The sequence below is a fragment of the Chanodichthys erythropterus genome, chromosome 6 (genome assembly GCF_024489055.1).
Source record: "Chanodichthys erythropterus isolate Z2021 chromosome 6, ASM2448905v1, whole genome shotgun sequence".
In the NCBI taxonomy this organism is placed as follows: domain Eukaryota; kingdom Metazoa; phylum Chordata; class Actinopteri; order Cypriniformes; family Xenocyprididae; genus Chanodichthys; species Chanodichthys erythropterus.
In genome coordinates this window covers 2,732,164-2,751,671 of record NC_090226.1, presented here as the reverse complement: position 1 = coordinate 2,751,671, position 19,508 = coordinate 2,732,164, and the positions used below count along the sequence as shown (strand labels likewise).

The following is a 19,508-nucleotide window of genomic DNA, read 5'->3' as shown; positions in this document are numbered from 1 at the left end:
ACAGTTGCACTGCTTAATATTTTAGTGGAAACTGTGATACACAGTTTAAAAGAACAGCATTTATTCGAAATAGAATCTTTTGTAACATTATAAATGTCTTTGCTGTCACTTTCAATCAATTTTATGTGCCCTTGCTGAAGGAACATTAATTTCTTTGAAATAAAACAAAACAACTTTTGTGTGATCATGGTTGTGATGTTTTTGCAGCTTAGTTGCAACATATTGCCTGGGTGAATGGGTAAAGCATTGGATCGTACCTCCTTCTGCAGGTCTCTGGTACGGGTCTCTGCTTGGGCCAGTTGGACCTTCAGTTTGCTAGCGTCCTGTTGGTGCTGGTCTTGTATTGACCCCAGTTTATTCTCCAGGTCACCCTGGGATTTCTCCAGAGCATTTAGACTGCTGCTCAACGTAGCACTCCGCTCTCTGGAGCTGCGATACAAAGAAAAGGAAATAAATACTCTTCAGTTTACATTCCCTAGAGTTAATTAATGGAATAAATTCATGTCATGAAAAAGAATGTTGTAGAACAATGCTGTAGAGTGGATGTGAAGCTTTAGGGCAGATGAGCTTATAGCAAGATGATAACATCAGCACGCTGAAGTACAGGACAAACGCACTTCAATATTACAATGGTAACCTGTCAAGATGGAGTTGGGTAATATGGTGAGTGATTCAAAGCCGGTGTGGAATCTGACAACATACTTCAAAACATGTTAAATCCTGGTGACTCACTTTTGTTGTGTGAGATTATCTAAACGACAGTCAAAATGGCCCTGTTGGCCTGTTTGTGTGCATGTGACCCACCTGTCGAGCTCTTCCTCTAGTCTGTGGAGTTTCTGCATTAGCGTTGTCTTCTCAGCCCGAAGGCTGTCACATTCATTCTGCAGACCAGAACACTCAGCCTGAAGCTTCTCCAATTCACCTGACAGACAGAAACAGAGAGGGGGGAGAAAATGATCAAATTGAACACCTCCATTCACCCCCGTTATACTTGAATGTATTCAAATGCAACTATGTAATTGTTCTGTTCATTAAAGTAAACTTGTTACAAGATATATATATATATATACTTTCTGGATTTCAGCCCAGTGTGTTGTGTCCAGACTTTTTGGTTTCAACTCGGAATTTTTATTTTGGTACAAATCGCTACTATTAAATGTATCCTGTTTTATTTCACTGGATGAGAGTTTGTGTAGCCTAACATGGATTAAAAAGATCTCAGAAGCACTGTCAAAACACTTATACATTTTTCTGTGAAAAGCAGAACAAAGATCCAATAAATAATAAATAAACCCAGCAGGATGGACGATAATAAAACTGTTTCCGTGACTCTGGACGACACATTAAAGAGGGCCCGGAGAGAAAGACCCAGTAAGGCAGACAAATTAAAACAGCATGTGTGCATTCTCAATATGTGAAGAAATCAGTTATGTGTAATTAAATGAATGTTCCAGAACTTAAAGACTAGAATAAAATAAAACTAGGTAGCACAGCAAATAAATAAAATTACATTGTTTTGATGGTATAACCATAAACACAAAATCTTCCCTGTGCAGTTATATTCGATGTTCAAACTTACAATCGTAAAATATCACAATCACCATTTGAATATATTTAAAAATGTTATTTATTTCTGTGATCAAAGCTGAATTTTCAGTATCATTACTCCAGTCTTCAGTGTCACATGATCCTTCAGAAATCATTCTAATACACTAATTTGGTGCATTTTTGTCAGGATTTTCTGGTGTCTGGATTTCTTTCTGACTGTTAGATATTAACATAAAAGCAGTAAAACAGGAATATTACTCAAACTTTTACGTTTCTTGTCATGTCCATTAATGTATATAAACTCAAAAAGATGAAAAAATAAAGCTAAATCTATGCAAATGAGATGAAACAAATGTTTCCAAACAGGAATCAAAGGCGCTAAAGAACAGAGAGATCAAAGAACAGCAGATCAGTGATGATCTCAGCCATTGTTCCTCTGAAGTCAGCTTGATTTATGGCATCCAGAGAGACACAGTTAACATTACAAGCCAAACAGCACATCAGGAGCACAGCAGGTTCACCGCAGGAGCTGTAATGACGACATGCTAAGCTGACTGCTGACCAAAAACGAATGGTGGTGGTGTGTCAGTACCTTGGAGTTGGCTAGCTCTTTCCTGGTGCTGGCTCTGAAGCTGGAAGCTGGCCTGCAGGTTGCTGATCTCCACTTCATACTTGGCTGCTGTCTGTCTCCATTTGTCCAGTTCAGCGGTGACGATGCTTAGGTCTCCCTGCAGGGCGGCGATATCCCGTTCCCGCTCGGCAGTGGCGGCCTCCATGGCATGCCGGAGCACCAGGATCTCTTCCTGAGCGCTGTAGAGCTCCTCTCGGGTGGTGGAAATAGTGTTTTCCCTCTGCTCACGTAGAGCCTCCATGTCAGACTGGAGCTTCGCTAGTTGAGCTGAAGAGAAAGATGAGTTACAGTGATTATACCATGATTGACGGGTTGTGATGCAATGAAAAATTAATTTTTGGTTTTGTTCAAAACCGTTTTGGAGGGTTGAAATCATTTTGATGAACTGAGATCTATTGAACTGTTAAATGTAAAGCAAAACATCACTAAACATTATTTATAGCGCGGGTCCCAAACAATAATCACAATAAGCATTGTGCTTTGTGACTTTGTTTTGATATGCAACAAAGTCTGTCAATTTTATACCAATTCAATAAATGTTGTTTTGGTGCTCTTTAATGTGTAGCGACAGATCGCTGTAGCGCCTCAGTTCAAGCGGAACGTGAACCGATCATCTGTTAATCTTTACTACTAGTTATAGCATGAAATAAACATGAATGAACATCAGAAGGTTTGTTAAAAAAGATACAGTACAACTTACTGAAATTTATCATATAATCAGTGTTTCAACAGTGAAAAGACATCAATAAAACTTCAAAACAAGTCAAATAATGTTACATTTACCTCAGAAAAGCCATTCAATGACCATTAATAAAAAAATGATAAAGAGGAGCATTTTGCTAAAATATACGCAAAAACGTCCTTTATATATTTTGTTTACTTAACCTGTCTTAATTATTTAACGTATGTTTGAATAAAAAGGTCATCAAAACAAGTTATTACAGCCACATTTAAACTCTGCACTTTACGAAGAGAAAGCCAAAACACTGCAGAAATTTGTGTTTGAAGTGTTTGAAGGACTCACTCTGTAAGAAGCGGATCTGTTTAGCAGATTCTTCAGTCTGCTGTCTGTTGGTTTTCCTCTCCTCCTCCAGCAGGGCTGATGAGAAAAAGACGTTCAATGATTCATGCTAAACCCAGTGCAATCATGACACTCGATTATTGATGCTGAATCACTATTAAATGAACACTTAACACCCTGATGTACCTTGAAGTTCAAGGCATTTCTGTTTGCCAGTGTTGGCGAGCTCCTGGGCCTCCTGTAGCTCTCTGTGGAGGTGTGGAATGACCTGCTCAGTGTCTCCAGCTTCCAGGTTCCTGTCCATTTCTACAAACACACAGAGCAGATGGAACAGTGAGGGAGCATGAAGAAACAACATGGTTGACATGAGGTAAAAGACAGTAAGAGATAAACTGACCTAATGAGTGAAACCTTAAACCCCAAGTATTTCATTTATAACTAAACCTGCATCACATGAATGACAAAACTTACATTAGGGTATAATTTGGGAAAGCGTTGCAAAAATTGTAACACTGGGCATTTAGTGTTGCAAAATTATACTTGTTTAAAGCACAATAAACAGCTACAACAAGCTTCTTCCAGGGTTAGTGACATCACAAGCCCCAAAATTTACATAAACTCCGCCCCCAAAAACACAAAACAAAGGGGGTGAGGCCATGTTGGGCTGCTTTAGAGAAGAAGAAGAGTTGTTGTAGTAGAGTTTTGTTCATTTCAACGCTGGATTTGCACAAAAGATTAACATTAACATGCTAGTGGATGAGTTGAATCAACTCCACAGCAACTACATAAATTTATCCACTAATCATTCAGAAACGTCTAAAAGTTGTAACGGAGTCTCTCCATCAGTGACGACTCCGGTTTGAACAATGTAAGGCTGAACACCGTTACTGACAATCCTCATTTTGGCTGCGTGAGATTCTCCAGCTTTGTTGTTGTTGTTGAGCTGTTAAAGCTCCGCCCTCTTCTGGAAAGGGGGCGGGGAGCAGCAGCTCATTTGCATTTAAAGGGACACACACAAAAATGACGTGTTTTTGCTCACACCCAAATGGAGGTAATTTTGACAAGCTATAATAAATGATCTGTGGGGTATTTTGAGCTGAAACTTCACAGACACATTCTGGAGACACCAGAGACTTATATTACATCTTGTGAAAAGGCATAATAGGTCCCCTTTAAGGAATTTCATGTGAACTATTACTATGAACAATTAAATTCTGTATTAAGAATGTATATCAAATCATATCTATAATGTAGTGAAAAGTGCTATACATATAAACTAGAATTGAATAGGTACTTTGAATATAAAAAAAGTGTAATGTCAGCTACTGTTATCTGTAATTTTTAGCCATATCTAAAGACAGTTATCTGTTATTTAATTGCTTTAAACAAACATTGTGTTGCTGCTACACTGGGTCGCAAAGCTAGCGGCACAGAAAAACTGAAAAAAAAAAAAAAATATATATATAATTACTAATAAACTGATCCTTTCACTGCAGACATATCAAATAACATTTGTGCTAAAAACACTTCTCTCATCTGCTTAGCTTTCCTAACAGCCCAAAGCTGTGAGCATGAGACCAATCCATCACGACGGGTCAAAACTCAGTCCAAACATTGGGAGCCACAAATGATTCTTTTCGACCACATGGGCAGAAACATCAAGCACTAAAACTTCATTACTGCAAACCAGAATCGATTCATTATGTGAAGGGTCTTCCAAGCACAAAGCATTTCTGTGTGCTCAGTCTGTCAGTGAATGAATCAACACGCACAGCCCGGCATGCATCAAACAAGACAACAGAACATCTAAAAAGCATCGGCCTCAGACTATAGACAACTTAATGCCTGATTACGCAACCGAGCACGCTCTAATGGAAGATCTACAAATGGGCCATTGAGATGACCTGCACCAGGCCAAGCAAAAGAGACATTAGACATTTTACTGAGTTTTCTCATACGACTTCATGCTGAGCAAACGTACATTTGCGCCCCTGCAGTCTCTCTGAGGAGCATCCAGTTGGTCTCTCATGTGGTCTTGTAACAACAGGCTTTTGGGAAACCTCCTCTGACCATAAACTGATGAATGTCCCCCCTCTCAGAACAATCTACAGATGTCGGTGAAGTCATGTGCTAATTTAAGGACTGGTAATCTGTCATGATGTCAGACGAAGGGTGTTTACTGTGAGCGAGGGAGTTGCTTTCAGGCAAAATGATGTAACGAACTTGTCGTTTCTGAAGTTGCGCCATTCATTTAATGAGAGGGGGCATAAAATGGTGTGTAATCTCATTCTGCTCCTCCTTCGGTGATTTCATCAAGAGCGTCTCAAAAGAATTTTATGGCTGAGATTGAGTATCACAGCCATATAAGGTTACATATGTGCAGATAACTCTTCATTAAGGCAATTGAATAACTCGTGCCAGACGCCTCAGTGTAGATGCAATCTTGTGGCAAAAGAGAGCATTTCATAGCTATTCAACAGCGCCCTCAAGAGGCACATTTTGCAAAAGCTTGTTGGACAAATCAAATCGGAAAGCAAATGCAAATGTGTTATGATCCAAAACAAATACAGCAGAATGCTGACTGATAATAAACTGATATGATGGCTTAAGATGTCGACTTAACATATTTGTCTCTCAGACACATGACATCTGTGTGTAGTGGTTCTAAATCAGGGCGCCGTGATTCAGTAGTGGTCCAAAAAATTCTTAAATTTATTTAATATATGCAAAAACCAAGATTAAAACTGGCTTACATCTTAATTCCCTGAACATCATTTTTAAGAACAAGGGTTCTTGTTGTCTTGAGAAACTTAAAATATATTAAGGATATTTAAAAGTGAGATTTTTTAAAAAAAGTAATGGAAACTAATAACATCTGTAAAATATATGCAAATTCCAATAATAAATATAATAAATATTTTCTTGTCAAGCTTTGAAATATTTAAAATCAGTAGAAACTGCTGAGAAATTGCTTTTTGTGAGTTAAAAAAACACATCATATAAATCATTTAAATTCATTACAGCGCTTCCCACAGGTTTGAAATATACTTGCGGTGGTAGCCGGGTGAAAAATCCTCCTATTACCCACGGCACAAAAATGGTCTACTACATGTGACAAACAAATAATGTGTGATTTTTAACAGTATTTTTATTTATTGAAGTTAATTTTAATTAAATAACATATACATTAATTACATGCTAACATTATGCATTATTAGGCATTGTAAATTATGCAAAATTACAGCATTTAAATCAGTGGTCACTCGACCTTTTTGAAAGACAAGATCTACTTGATAGAAAAAGACAGCCCAGATTGTATTTAGTATTTTTTTGTGGCCAATGTAGATTCTGATTTATTTATTTATTTTTACAAGCAAATTGGCCGATTCTGATACTGGTTGCAGATATTTATTATTAATATTATTATAATAAACAAAAATACATAGCCATTTCAAATTGGGAACCACTGCTTTTTGATCACAATCCAAACAAAGAAACTACGCACGTTGCATGAGCAGTTTTTTTGTTTTTTGTTTTAATTAGATTTAATTTCTGGATTTAAAGCAGAAACAGAACAATCTGACTTTATCTTTGTGAAATTGTAATTTTCAATTATGCTACATACACAAAAAAACATGAAACAAAAACGTAAATTCAACAGCAGGTGGCGCTTATGGAGCAGCAGTAATACAGCGTTTCCTTGGTTACTGCTGTAAACAATACTGAAATGCGCTAATAATTAGCTACTATATTCTAAGGTAAGAGGAAAATAAAATGCCATTGCCATCGAAATCTTTCTGAAGACTGATCTCCTTTTAAAGATGCATTCATATAAGCCCTCACCCAAATTCATTATTATATACTTCCTATATTTCGAGCATCGTGAACAGTGAGCTGATCTGCCTGCTACAGAATTGTCTCCTCTCTGCGTCCGTCTTAAGCGTCTCTGGCCTCTTGTTAACGGCTGTTTACAGACTCAGAAATGATGTGGGCTATTTACCTTTATCTGTCTGTCCCAGTAGCGCCCAAAAATAAAATAAATACAAAAATACAGTACAAAGACTGGAGATATTTGTTATTTTCGCGAGCTACTGGAACAGTGATAAAGATCGACCGGTCGATCGCGATCGACGGGTTGGCGACCACTGATTTAAATGGTTCACATTTTCCTATGTTCTCCTTGCTGTCATATAGTGTCTCTCTCAGTGAATGGGACACAGATTTTACTAGAAAAATTTATAAAATGAATAATATATGTGTCAAATAATGTTCTTAGTCTTTTCTTCCTGTGGGGGAGACTACAATAATTTACTATGAATTAAATGGAAATCAAATTAAATACAATTTATTGTGTAACCAAAACACCAATAATGCCCAAAAGAAAAAGAAAAAAACTTAGCGTGTGACTTTTAATTATAAACAAGCCCGAAATACACAGGTACTCTTATTTTGAAATGTCTGTACTATTGCAGGCTGATCTTACAATCGTCCTTTTATATTTTATATAAAAGCCATAAAGTAGACATTGTAATAATTCATCAACTTGAGTTCATTAGCAATCACTTTGCATAAATCTGCGCTTTTCATTGATTGAGAATCACTTCGAAGCAGTCTGAAGCGCTGTTACGTGAGCTTGTAGAAAGCGCAACAGCGCCCCCTTGTGACTTTGCAAAATGCAGCGCCCGTGGGAATGTTAGCGGGAGTAAACAGTTCTGACGCACACATAACGAGTACGAAAGACTAGTTAATCGATCGCGGATGGTTTCATTATCTTGCGTGGACATAAAAAATATAAGGATAAAAATAATAAAAGCAAAAATGTGTCTCCGAATATACTTGGGCGGCCGTTATTATACGTGGGCGGCCCGCCCAAGTAAAGTCTATGTGTGGGAGGCACTGCATTATTGAAACATTCATGAACATTCATACCTATAATGCTTTACAAAATGTAAAATAAGTCTCTGGTGTGAAGTTTCAGCTCAAAATCCCCCACAGATCATTTATTATAGCTTGTCAAATTTGCCACTATTTGGTTGAGAGCAAAAACACACTGTATTTGTGTACATCTCTTTAAATGCAAATGAGCTGCTGCTCCCGCCCCCTTTCCAGAAAAGGGCAGAGCTTTAACAGCTCAACAACAACAAAGCTGGAGAATCTCACGCAGCCAAAATGACGAAAGTGTTCAGTCTTACATTGTTCAAACCGGAGTCGACACTGATGGAGAGACTCAGGAAGAAGTTACAACTTTTAGACGTTTCTGAATGGTTAGTGGATAAATTGATGTAGTTGCTGTGGAGTTGATTCAACTCATCCACTAGCATGTGCCGTCATGTTAATCTTTTGTGCAAATCCAGCATTGAATTGACCCTCGTTTGTGAAGCAGTCCGGCGTAAAATGACGGCATGGCAACATTACACACTGACTAAAGTCTGGTCACTGGAGTCAAAAAGGTTGAGAACTATTGATTTAATGGGAGATAAAAAGAGTTAACTTCCCTTGGTTGTATTACTAAATTAATTCACTTTGTGCAAAATCATTTTTGCATATTAGCACATTAAAATATGACAGGCTACATTTAAATATCAATGCATATTGAGTATTCGGCAATGTAACCTAACGTACAGGTCTGAAGTCCACTTATGTTGCTAGTGGGTTTTTGTTTTGCACCAAACAGTTAGCGTGACTTTCCTACATCAGTTACATCATTAGTTCTACTGGTGTTTAGGAATAATAGAATAATAGATGGTAGAATAACCCCCCTTTAATCAAACACAAAAAATAAAGGAAGAAAAAGGCAAAAACTGACTCTAATGATCCTCAGAGGTGGCAGCAGACGTCACCCTCATCTTGGCCGCCTCTGAGTCTGCCTGGCAGACTACACTTCATCAAGAGTGCCCACAAACAATGAGGTGCTGAAACTGGAACTTCCTCCCTGATCCATTTAACAAGAGCCAGTGCTCCTTATCTGACGTCCCGTTAAAGGACATGAGCTCACTGGGAGCACGAGAGCCCACTTAGACTGAATTAAACCAAACGCGATGCAAGTCTGAACAACATTTTTGTTCAATGAGAACTTGCCTAATTGGTTAACAGTATTTGAAAAACATGGGGAAATATTGGCTAGCAGATATTAGTTTCAAACAGATTAATTAGAAAAATGAATGAGGTAAATGTTAAAGTAATGGCGTCATTCTGAATGGACACACACCAAGAGTTTCCAAAATTATCCACTGTGTCATATCTCTTATTTAGGTATTATGTAGGTATCATATGAGTCTAGAGTCACACATGGCCAAACTAAAGCTACACAGAGACAATGAGTCTACGAACAGAAATGGAAACAGGGGCTTTTTGGGTGCCCCGGCAAGAGCTTAACAACCTTTAACATCACAGTATGATTTCTGAAGGTACTGCTTTTGTAGTTTAGTTTAAATAAATGGACTGCAAATGGAATAATGCATTATGAATGTTATTAAGTATGACTATATAGCACATTTACAGATAAACCTTAATGGAAATGAATGTGTGGGAGTCAAATGTCTGCATGTACTGCCGTCTGGTGTGACTCAGCAGGGTGAGAGCAGATCAACATTTTCAACATGTGTGAGCGAGAGTCACAATTGAGCTAATGACATCTGAGACGAACCGCATGAGAAGGGGGCAAATCCCCTCGCCAGCCTGACAATTAGAAAGCGAAATACTAGTGCTAAATTCTGCTATATGCCACTGTTGTGCCCATTTCATCACCATTCATTCATTAATTTTTAAATATTCTATTGTTGACACCTGCAAGTGACAAGTATCATGTAAGAAACTACATTTTCTGCTTGCCCGTGCAAAATTCACTGTCGTAGTGCTTGGCAAATGTGGGCTGATACCAGTATATTGCTATGCAGTAGGGCTGGATGATTTTTCTGATTTTTTTCGAATTAAAAGTTTTGCCTCGATTTTATTATTTTTATCGTTTTATAATTAATTTAATCCACAACTGACTATATTAAAATAATGCAATTAAAACCTCAGTATATAAGTCTGCAATAGTGCACTGTTCTCTAAAACCTTGTAAATAATTGTAATTTTTCAAAAATATCTTCAACTACCCATGATAGTACAAAAAAATGCTAAAATGTGATAGAGTTATTTTTATAGTTATAATAATGATTTTATAATGTGAACCATTGATTAATTCTCTAGCCATCTAGTGGCTGTAGTTTAAAATTCATGTTATTTTAATTTTAATTTCATTAAGCGTTTGCTTTCCAATAGATGGCTGTAATCATCCACTAAACCCAGGCACATTTTTCATGTCTATCACTATGAATGAAATTTAGAAATGTAGATCTTTATTAAAGTGGATTTAACAATTTTTTTTGCTATTTTATATAAATGTATATACTTAAATTATTACAAATTGAGGCAAATAAATAACAAAAAATACCATAAATCCTACAAAATTGCAGAACTTTACAGTAAAATATTAAAGTAGGCTATTACGTTTGTTTAAATTTTTTTTTACAAAATCACATTTTACTGTCTGGTTAAGCTAGTTGGACAGAAAAACGAATATTGTTGGCCAATGTGTAATAGCATATCAAGCAACATAACATAAGTTATAGGCCAAATTTTATTATTTGCCTACTATTATTACGATATGAGTAAGCCAAATAAACTGATCGGCCCACCGGGAATTCTCCCAGTGCTCCCGATTAGCCAATCTGGGCCTGAATGCAAAAACCTGTAAAGAACTACTACTGTATGTTTGACATTTTTGGTGCTGTTATTTTCTGTTTTTACAAAGCATTTACTGTTAATAATGGCCTATTACTGGTGTTATTTATTGCTATTACTTTTTGGAATATTTAGCATTTTTCTTATTTTACATTAGTATATGGTTAAAAAAAGAGAATGTAAATTGAATCATGTTGTAGTTATGTTTTTAAGTCGACTAGTTAAACAAATAAAAAAATCTAAATGTCAAACGTTCTGAAAAAGTCGCCCAGCCCTACTATGCAGTTGCTAAGATGATCTGAGTATTTTGAGGATGTTGCATTCACCCTCAGATATGACTTGTCAAGTCTTTTTTAGTCCATGCTTTCTTCAAATCCCAAGTAGTATGAGCAATTTTTCACTTTTTAATTTCACAGTTCTAAATGTGAAATGGGAAAGCTTCAAACTTTCAGAGTAATTTAAAGGGATACTCCACCCAAAATGAAAATTGTTATTATTTACTCACCCTCGTGTAGTTCCAAACCTATAAGACTGTGTAACACCAAAGAAGATATTTTGAAGAATGTTGGTTACTAAACAACATTGAAGTCTATTGACCTCCATTGTATAAAAAATATCTTCTTTAAATGTTTCATTCAAGAAAGAAAATCATACCATCTTGGAACAACATGAAGGTGAGTAAATTGGGTGGAGTATCCCTTTAAATCACTTTTGAAAGTTTGAAAATGTAACACTAAACACATTTAGAATTCTAAAAAGAGATACATTTTATCAGTTCAAACCAACAGTCATTTTCTTCTGACAGACGTCTGAACAGCAGCTGTACGTGACATTGTGAAAGTACTCAGTGTCTAATTGGGCTGTAATTGGTTTACATTCCGTAATGTCCTCCCCTGGAACATAAAGTGGGACGAGGGGAAAGATGTGAGGGAGGGAGATGAACCAGGATGACGCAGAGACACCTGTTCAGCTCCACGCCAAGAGGACGACTCAAGCCCACCGCTAACACCTTGTGGGTCCAACCGCTGTCACCTCCAGCAGATGTAGACCATATATAGTCGCATTGGGGAATAACACACCCTGTTAATCTGTACAGTTGTGCCACATACCAGTCCACTGACCTCTAATGAGTGCAGATAAAGAGGGTGACTAACACTCCAGTTCAGCCAAATCACACAAACACACCCACATCAGCACTGGCATTTCAGACAGGGAAGTTCAACACAAAAGAATGGAGAGATTACCTTTCAGAAGAGAAACCCTGTTCTGGGGCTCGTTCAGTTCTTGTTCATCCATCTGTCCGTCTGGAATGAGGGAATGAGGGAACGAGTGAAAGAAAAAAGAACAAAAACATTACAGAATGAAAAAGAAATAAACAAAAGGAAAAAAATGAATGAAAAAGGGATAGTATGAAAAAATAAATGACATAAAAGTATATAAAAAGTAAGTTTTTCATATAATTTATTATATTTTGGAACTAAAAATGAAATAGCCCTTTTAAAAAAATTGGAAAAAAGTTGGATGTATACATTTAAAAGCAGTAGAAACCAAAACAGCAATTCACACATTAAAAACACACGCGTGTTTTACGTACCTGATGTGTCGTCACTGCTTTTGTCCTTGCTGGGGCTCAGAGTATCTGACATATCACACTCTTTAGCGTCTATTTGGTTTTCTATGGAGGCAGAGCGGAACAAACCACTTAGAGAAGAGGGGGGACACAACTCAAAACAACATTAAAACAACAAAAAAAGACAGCGATTATAACTTTACCAGGCTCTCCAGTTCAATTTCCTAGTCTAAACAGGAGTGTGTTTATAGGCTGTTAATATATAAGAGTCAATTTCTCTTTATCTACAATAGCAGGCGGTGAATGAGCCCCCTGTAGTTCGTCCTCTCTGGCTGGTGGTAGTTAATGCCCACACATGGTCATTTGAGTGACCTGTGCTTCAAAATGGACATACAGTCACATGCTAAACTAGTTGCTACTTTTGTTTTGTGCTGCAGTAATCTCCATGTGGACTAAAATGAGTTATAAATGGGGTTTGAACAGGGGGAGGTGACGGCGGTCTAAAGAAAACCTTCGGGCAACATGTGCATGCCACAAATACTGCATCATCTGATATTATTGAATTGCACTTCAAATTTTCAGTACTTAGAAATGTAAATCAGTAAATGCTGTCTAGATATTTTCATTACTCTCAGACATCAGGCCAAACATTGCACAAACATTTAATCAATATATGACCTCAAAAATCACCCTTCCTGCTGTTATATCACATGATAGATCTTTTGAACTCAATGTAGCGAATGGTGACTCAATGGGACTGATGGGAGAAAAACAAAATGATGTCGTCAGATAATAGATGATCAGTGAATAGTGATCACACTAATCTGTGTGGCCGTAACCTTAGTCTCTAATCTGAAGGGATTGAGGGGGTCAATAGCTGGACACGGGGTCAAGGTCTAAATGCCACCTCGTCATCTGCATCTCTCAGCACAATGAGGCAGCTTTCGTGAGGTCACAACCTGGTCCAGAGCAGATCTACTCATTTTTTTCTGCATTGATTAAGGGGTTATAGGCGGAATGGATTTTTATCGGCTGCTTTATATTTTACAATTTACAACCATCGCCATATTGGCTATAGCATGAAAAAGGCAGATATAACAAACTGATGGTGTTAACTGCATGAAGGCACTGAGCTGTATAATGTCTGTTGCATAATCCAAGATTAATCCATGATCAAATATTCCTGCTGTCTGCGTTTTAATGTTAATCAAACAAAGGACAAAATAAATAAATAAATAAACCTCTCTTGACTAAGTAACTTTTGTAACTTTCATAAGAATTAATATGCATAGGGTCCCATGATTTCCGGAACACAGAAAAATCGCGGAATCCACTCATAAAAACGGAATTTACTGTATAACACGGAATTTGCCAAAATTGATGAATAAATAAAAAGTAGGTCAGTAGACTTGAATCAAATTGCGATACAGACTAGCGTCTGTGAATATTAAGCCGCAAAAAGACTATTTAAATATGAATCCAGCATGTTCTGTATGAATGAATGTTTAATTTACCTCACACACGCACACTCAAGCATGTGTTTTTCAGCCTCTGTCGCCTCACTATATGAGGACATGAATGTATGAATTCCATCTCCATAGTCAGTTCATGAGCATTTTACCATTACATTTGAGAAAATCTATAGTCATATCATAAACAGAAACTTAATGGTCTTCATGGCAACCCGTCAAAATAAAAGTTCAGTTTAACTCGAAAATATATTATTGTTGTACAGCAGAATTTAGCTAAGTCTCAATTAGGCATGTGACAGTATCAAATTTTCATGTTGCGATTAATTGATGAAGCTTTTATCACGGTATACAGTATTATCACGATATTAAAATAAGTTGCAAAACAATTTTTGTCAGTTTAACAGGTTTAAGAACTCTTTTTGTAATAAAACAAAAACAACAAATGAAAAAATACAAAAGAATTAGGCTATAACAAACAACACTTTACTCTATTTAATGCATTAACTAAGATTGAGCAATAGCTACATTTGTTACAGAAAGTGTTATTTTTTTGTTAATGTTAGTTAAGAAACACAACTGATCATTGTTAGTTTTATCTCAGGTCCATTAAATAAGTTATTTTGATTTTAGTAATGTTATTAAACAGTAACTAAGAAATTAACATTAATTAATAATAATTAATACTTTATAAGAATTTTTATTGTCAGTTTAGTGATAATGAATTAACATGTTAACTAATGAAGCTGTATGTTTTCAAAGTTTTACTGAACAATAACAAATAATCAGAACATTTCTAATCATTAGGGCATGTTGTAGTCCAGATTAAAATATAAAAATGTTTAGGTTTGAAAATACATAGCCTATTAAGTCTTTTTTAAGTATTCAGTATTTGGTGCTGTGATGAACAACACTGAGATTACAAAAAAATGAATGGCTGTTTGAAGCATTTTAAAAACTTCACTAGCGCAGTTACTTTGTTTGCACGGTTTCCGTGGTAACCGCTGCACGGTGCTGTTCCATCAGCGCCCTCTGCTGTCAGAGAGTGAACGCGCACTTTCATTCAGCTCGTCTCCTTCACTGGTTCCGCCATGTGCTTCTCGTGCACGTTGGGATTGTTTACATCTGAGCGCGTGTCCTTTTGACACAGAATACAGCGCTGTTGAGCATTTTATACGATTGATGGGTAAAGTATTCTTCATTGCCTTATAAAAAATTAATAATTGGCAATAAATTATTATTTACGGTATTCTGAAGTGCCCACGATTATAATATCGTGCATATTCATTATCGCGATTTATCGCATTACCAAATATCGGCACAAGTCTAGTCTCAATACAGTGTTTCCCACAAGATTTTGTGAGAATGTGGTGGGTGGACATCGGTCCCTCTGGGGGGGGGAATTTTTGTACGTTTTAAATTTAAATGCATAAATCTGGTGCATTCTGAGACCAAAATTTAAGTGATTAGATCAATGAAGAAACTTGTTCTCTTGTAAACAATTTTGTGCTTTAAAAGTACATTTATTTATCGGTGATGGTAGGGCACATTAGTCACGTACACAACATATAGTAGGCTAAATGATAGTTCAAACATGTAGAGTATACATTTAAACCATTAAAAAATATGTAGTTACCTTTGTTGAATTAATTTATTAGTGAGGACCTGTATCTATACATTTGTATTTGTGCAACTAATGGTCACTCTTTGACAATCCAGAATATACTAAACACACTACTTCATTATAGAGAAGAACAACAAATGATTAAAAAAATATATAATCATAAGCTGACCAATAAATAAATAAATAGGTGACTATATAATTCAGCAGCAAAAATTATGCTGGCCTAATTCTTGAAAAAACTTTGCACAATAATTTTATAAATTCCAAATGTTAATAAAAAGTTTAAAAATTACTATTTGCATTACGAAATGAAAAAAAAAATATTTATATTAGATTTATATGTAAAAATTATATGTATTTATATTAATGTAAGATTAAAAGACATTTATTTTAAATGTAATGTGTAGATTTTTGATGTGGCAACAAGCTATAGATACGACCTTTATATCTTTCAGTGTGCAAAACCATGATAATATGAAATGCTTCAAAACAGCAGCACAAACCGCTTATGGGCATCCAGGGTGCAGAATGATGTGCTCGAAGCAATACGGAATCGCAGTGCGCAGATGCGAATGCTTGACAGCTGCAGCGGAGGGAAGACAAGTTTCCGTGAACTTAAATTTAACGATGCACATATTCTTCTGTCCCTCACATGAAGCTATGAAATGGCTTCAGATGAGTTTGAATACAGTACACAAAAACTGAATTGGTGCTAGTCTATTTCTTTTGCTCTATGACTCCCACTTTTGCCATATGAAAGAACGCAATTATCAGATGGCTATTTAAATATCGCGACAAGCCTAATTTCCATTTCATTTTGAGAATGTGGTGGGCCGCCACAGTCTAGTCAATGTATGGGAAACACTGCAATGTAATAATAATGTATGGATTTTATTTATACGGTGAAGAATATGCAATGTTATTTTTTATATTTCTGTACCTGAAAAATGTTAAAGCTACCTAAAAGCACTGTTTATTTCATATATATCTTTGTTCTCTTGTATTTATGTTTATGTAGGCATGCTGAATGTTAAATGGATCCAATTCATGATCATTAGAATTTGATGCAGCAGTAGCTAGTATAACTTAATGCATGTTTTAAATCATGTTTGCATGATTTAAAACAATTAAAACACTATTTTAAAGACAAAATAAGGGTGCAAGGTAAGTTGAATTGGTTTTAATATTTCAAACTGTAACTAAAGAAAAAGTTACAATAAATAGTTCTTTTTTTCACCTATTATTATTATTATTATTATTAGGCAGAAAGTATTTAAACGTTAAATTGCAAATGAAAAAGTTACAGCGGTTACAGTTTCTTTCCTATTGATATCTTTCGGAATGGATTTAAACATTTTACAATAAAAAATAAAGTTTTTCCAACTCTTATTATTATTTACAACAATAATAATAGTAGTAATAATAATAGACAGATAGCTAAAACATAACTGAAGATGTGATGAAACAGTACGGTAATGACCCTGACCCGGTCATGCTCTTTGACGATGCTAAAAATAACTGTAATGTTCATTCCTGTCATCCAGAGACCGCAGTTGTTTAATTTGATTTCAAATGGAGGCCAGGGGTGAAAACATTGCCATCATATTGCATCATAATGTAATGTGACAGATCTCTTAAAACTAGCTTAATCTAGAAAAAAACAGACTTGATGAAACTTGACTGAAGTGACGATACCTTTAAGCCTGTCTGGACTGGCCAAGCTGTTGTCCACTGTCGTCTGGTTATTCTGAAGATGTGCATCAATGACCTCTGTGGAATAAAACAAGAAAAAAATTGACAGGTCTCTTCTCAAGTAGTATTTTCTGACAGGGCACACAAACTGTTCTTGAGTCAACAAATAAACCTTAAATGAGTGAACAATATGTAGTGTGGAAAGGCCTTTACAAATCAATCAATTAAAAAATAAAACAATCCACACTCTTACCGTCAAAGTTAGACAGCTTGTTAATGGATGAGTCCACAGCTTCCTTCAGCTGCCTCACCGCTGGTTAGAGAAGAGAAATGTCATGTCAGTATAAGTCTCTTCATGGTCACTAAATCAAGTCTGATCTCAGTTATTAAAGGACACTGATGCAGCCCAACTGAACACATTATCAGCAGCAACAAAACCGCATTTGTAGTATTCCCCATACATACAGAACAAAGCAAAAATGACACATGTAAAGCGTCAGTGGAAGCTCATAGACCTCAGAACGCATGCTGGTGAGAGTGAAAATCCCCGGGAATAGAGAAAAACCAGGTCAGCTGGAGGTGAAGTGAGAAAAGATGGCATGCAGAGTGTTTTCGTTAAGAATCCATGTCGAGGATGTTTACTTATGTGCTAGGAGACTATATGAATCTCATGGAGTGTTTATGATTAGCTGTAGACAAACAGATTCAACATCACACAACAGATAGAGCCAATACCGAACCCTGAACGCACTCGAGGTCACTCCGTTCCGCAATATAGTGTAATATATACACATATAGCACGGCTTCTCAAACCTTATTGCTAAATATACATAAAACAGCAACATAATTTTCAACTTTGTTTAAGGAAGTAAAACTAACTTGAGATCAAATACAAATCAAAGCATACACCAAACAATATTTTAACAATCTTTTAGATTAAATGTCAAGAAAATAAGATGGAATTTCACAAGATTTGGAGCTTTGGAGGAGCTTAAAAATTGCAAAATCACTTGATATTGATGGTTGCATATTTCTTCCCATTAAAAACGCAAAAAAAAAAAAGAAAAAAAAAGTTGACTACTTTATAGTCAATTCAACCTTACAATTGGGCTTCACTATGCTATCCAATAATATTTTTGTAAAATACTTGGATTTGTTTTTTAAAACACCATTTATTATTTTATTACAATAAAAGTCTGTTGTGAATATGAATCTTTAATAAAACGTCATCTGAATAAGTCTGTTTATCCGAATGTACAAATAACTGTAATTGTTCTCGGTTCAAAATGACTCATGGATCCATTTGTGAACTCAATAACGATTCTGAATCAACCACAGAGTGACTGAGTCTGATTCAAACTCAAAGAATTGTTTTAATTACTTACTAAAAAGAATCACTTCACAAGAGTCATTTGTTCACACTGCATTTGCGTGTACAACATGGAAAGATTCAAGAAACACTGGTGCGCACTCTAAAAACGCTACCTCGCAAGATGATATCTGATGAACGGTATATAGACGCAGGCAAATTTTTTCCCTACTATCGCCAAAAGTGGCTTACGGAAGCTTGTTTCTGCCATGAAATAAAAATGGTAATTGCAAGATTTTATCTCATAGTTCTGACTTTTTTTTTCTTAGAATTGCGAGATATGAATAGTCAGAATTGTGTGATATAAACTCCCAATTGCAAGAAAAAAAACGCTATTCTGACTTTATAACTCGCAATTGCAAGTTTTTTCCTCAGAATTGTGAGATATAAACTCGCAATTGCAAGAAAAAAAAAAACACTATTCTGACTATAACTCGCAATTGCAAGTTTTTTCCTCAGAATCGTGTGATATAAACTCGCAATTGCAAGAAAAAAAACGCTATTCTGACTTTATAACTCGCAATTGCAAGTTTTTTCCTCAGAATTGTGAGATATAAACTCGCAATTGCAAGAAAAAAAAACACTATTCTGACTATAACTCGCAATTGCAAGTTTTTTCCTCAGAATCGTGTGATATAAACTCGCAATTGCAAGAAAAAAAATACGCTATTCTGACTTTATAACTCGCAATTGCAAGTTTTTTCCTCAGAATCGTGTGATATAAACTCGCAATTGCAAGAAAAAAAACGCTATTCTGACTTTATAACTTGCGATTGCAAGTTTTTTCCTCAGAATTGTGAGATATAAACTCGCAATTGCAAGAAAAAAAATACGCTATTCTGACTTTATAACTCGC

The 19,508-nt window shown here is 35.9% G+C and overlaps 1 protein-coding gene across 6 annotated transcripts in view; it reads right to left on the bottom strand.

Annotated features, from left to right (window-relative positions):
- The window catches only part of slmapa (sarcolemma associated protein a), a 69,722-nt gene that overhangs the window by 5,768 nt on the left and 44,446 nt on the right, over positions 1–19,508 (bottom strand). For 5 of the 6 annotated variants that reach the window (XM_067387718.1, XM_067387717.1, XM_067387720.1 and 2 more), the window contains 9 exons: positions 17,537–17,596; positions 17,287–17,361; positions 12,523–12,603; positions 12,173–12,232; positions 3,387–3,506; positions 3,204–3,278; positions 2,141–2,446; positions 805–922; positions 258–429 (listed from right to left, as the gene is read on the bottom strand). In XM_067387718.1, the coding sequence (XP_067243819.1) occupies positions 258–429; positions 805–922; positions 2,141–2,446; positions 3,204–3,278; positions 3,387–3,506; positions 12,173–12,232; positions 12,523–12,603; positions 17,287–17,361; positions 17,537–17,596 (1,067 nt within the window). Of the gene's footprint in view, positions 1–257; positions 430–804; positions 923–2,140; positions 2,447–3,203; positions 3,279–3,386; positions 3,507–12,172; positions 12,233–12,522; positions 12,604–12,701; positions 12,766–17,286; positions 17,362–17,536; positions 17,597–19,508 lie in introns of those variants that run through there. The other variant, XM_067387722.1, reaches the window with a different exon arrangement.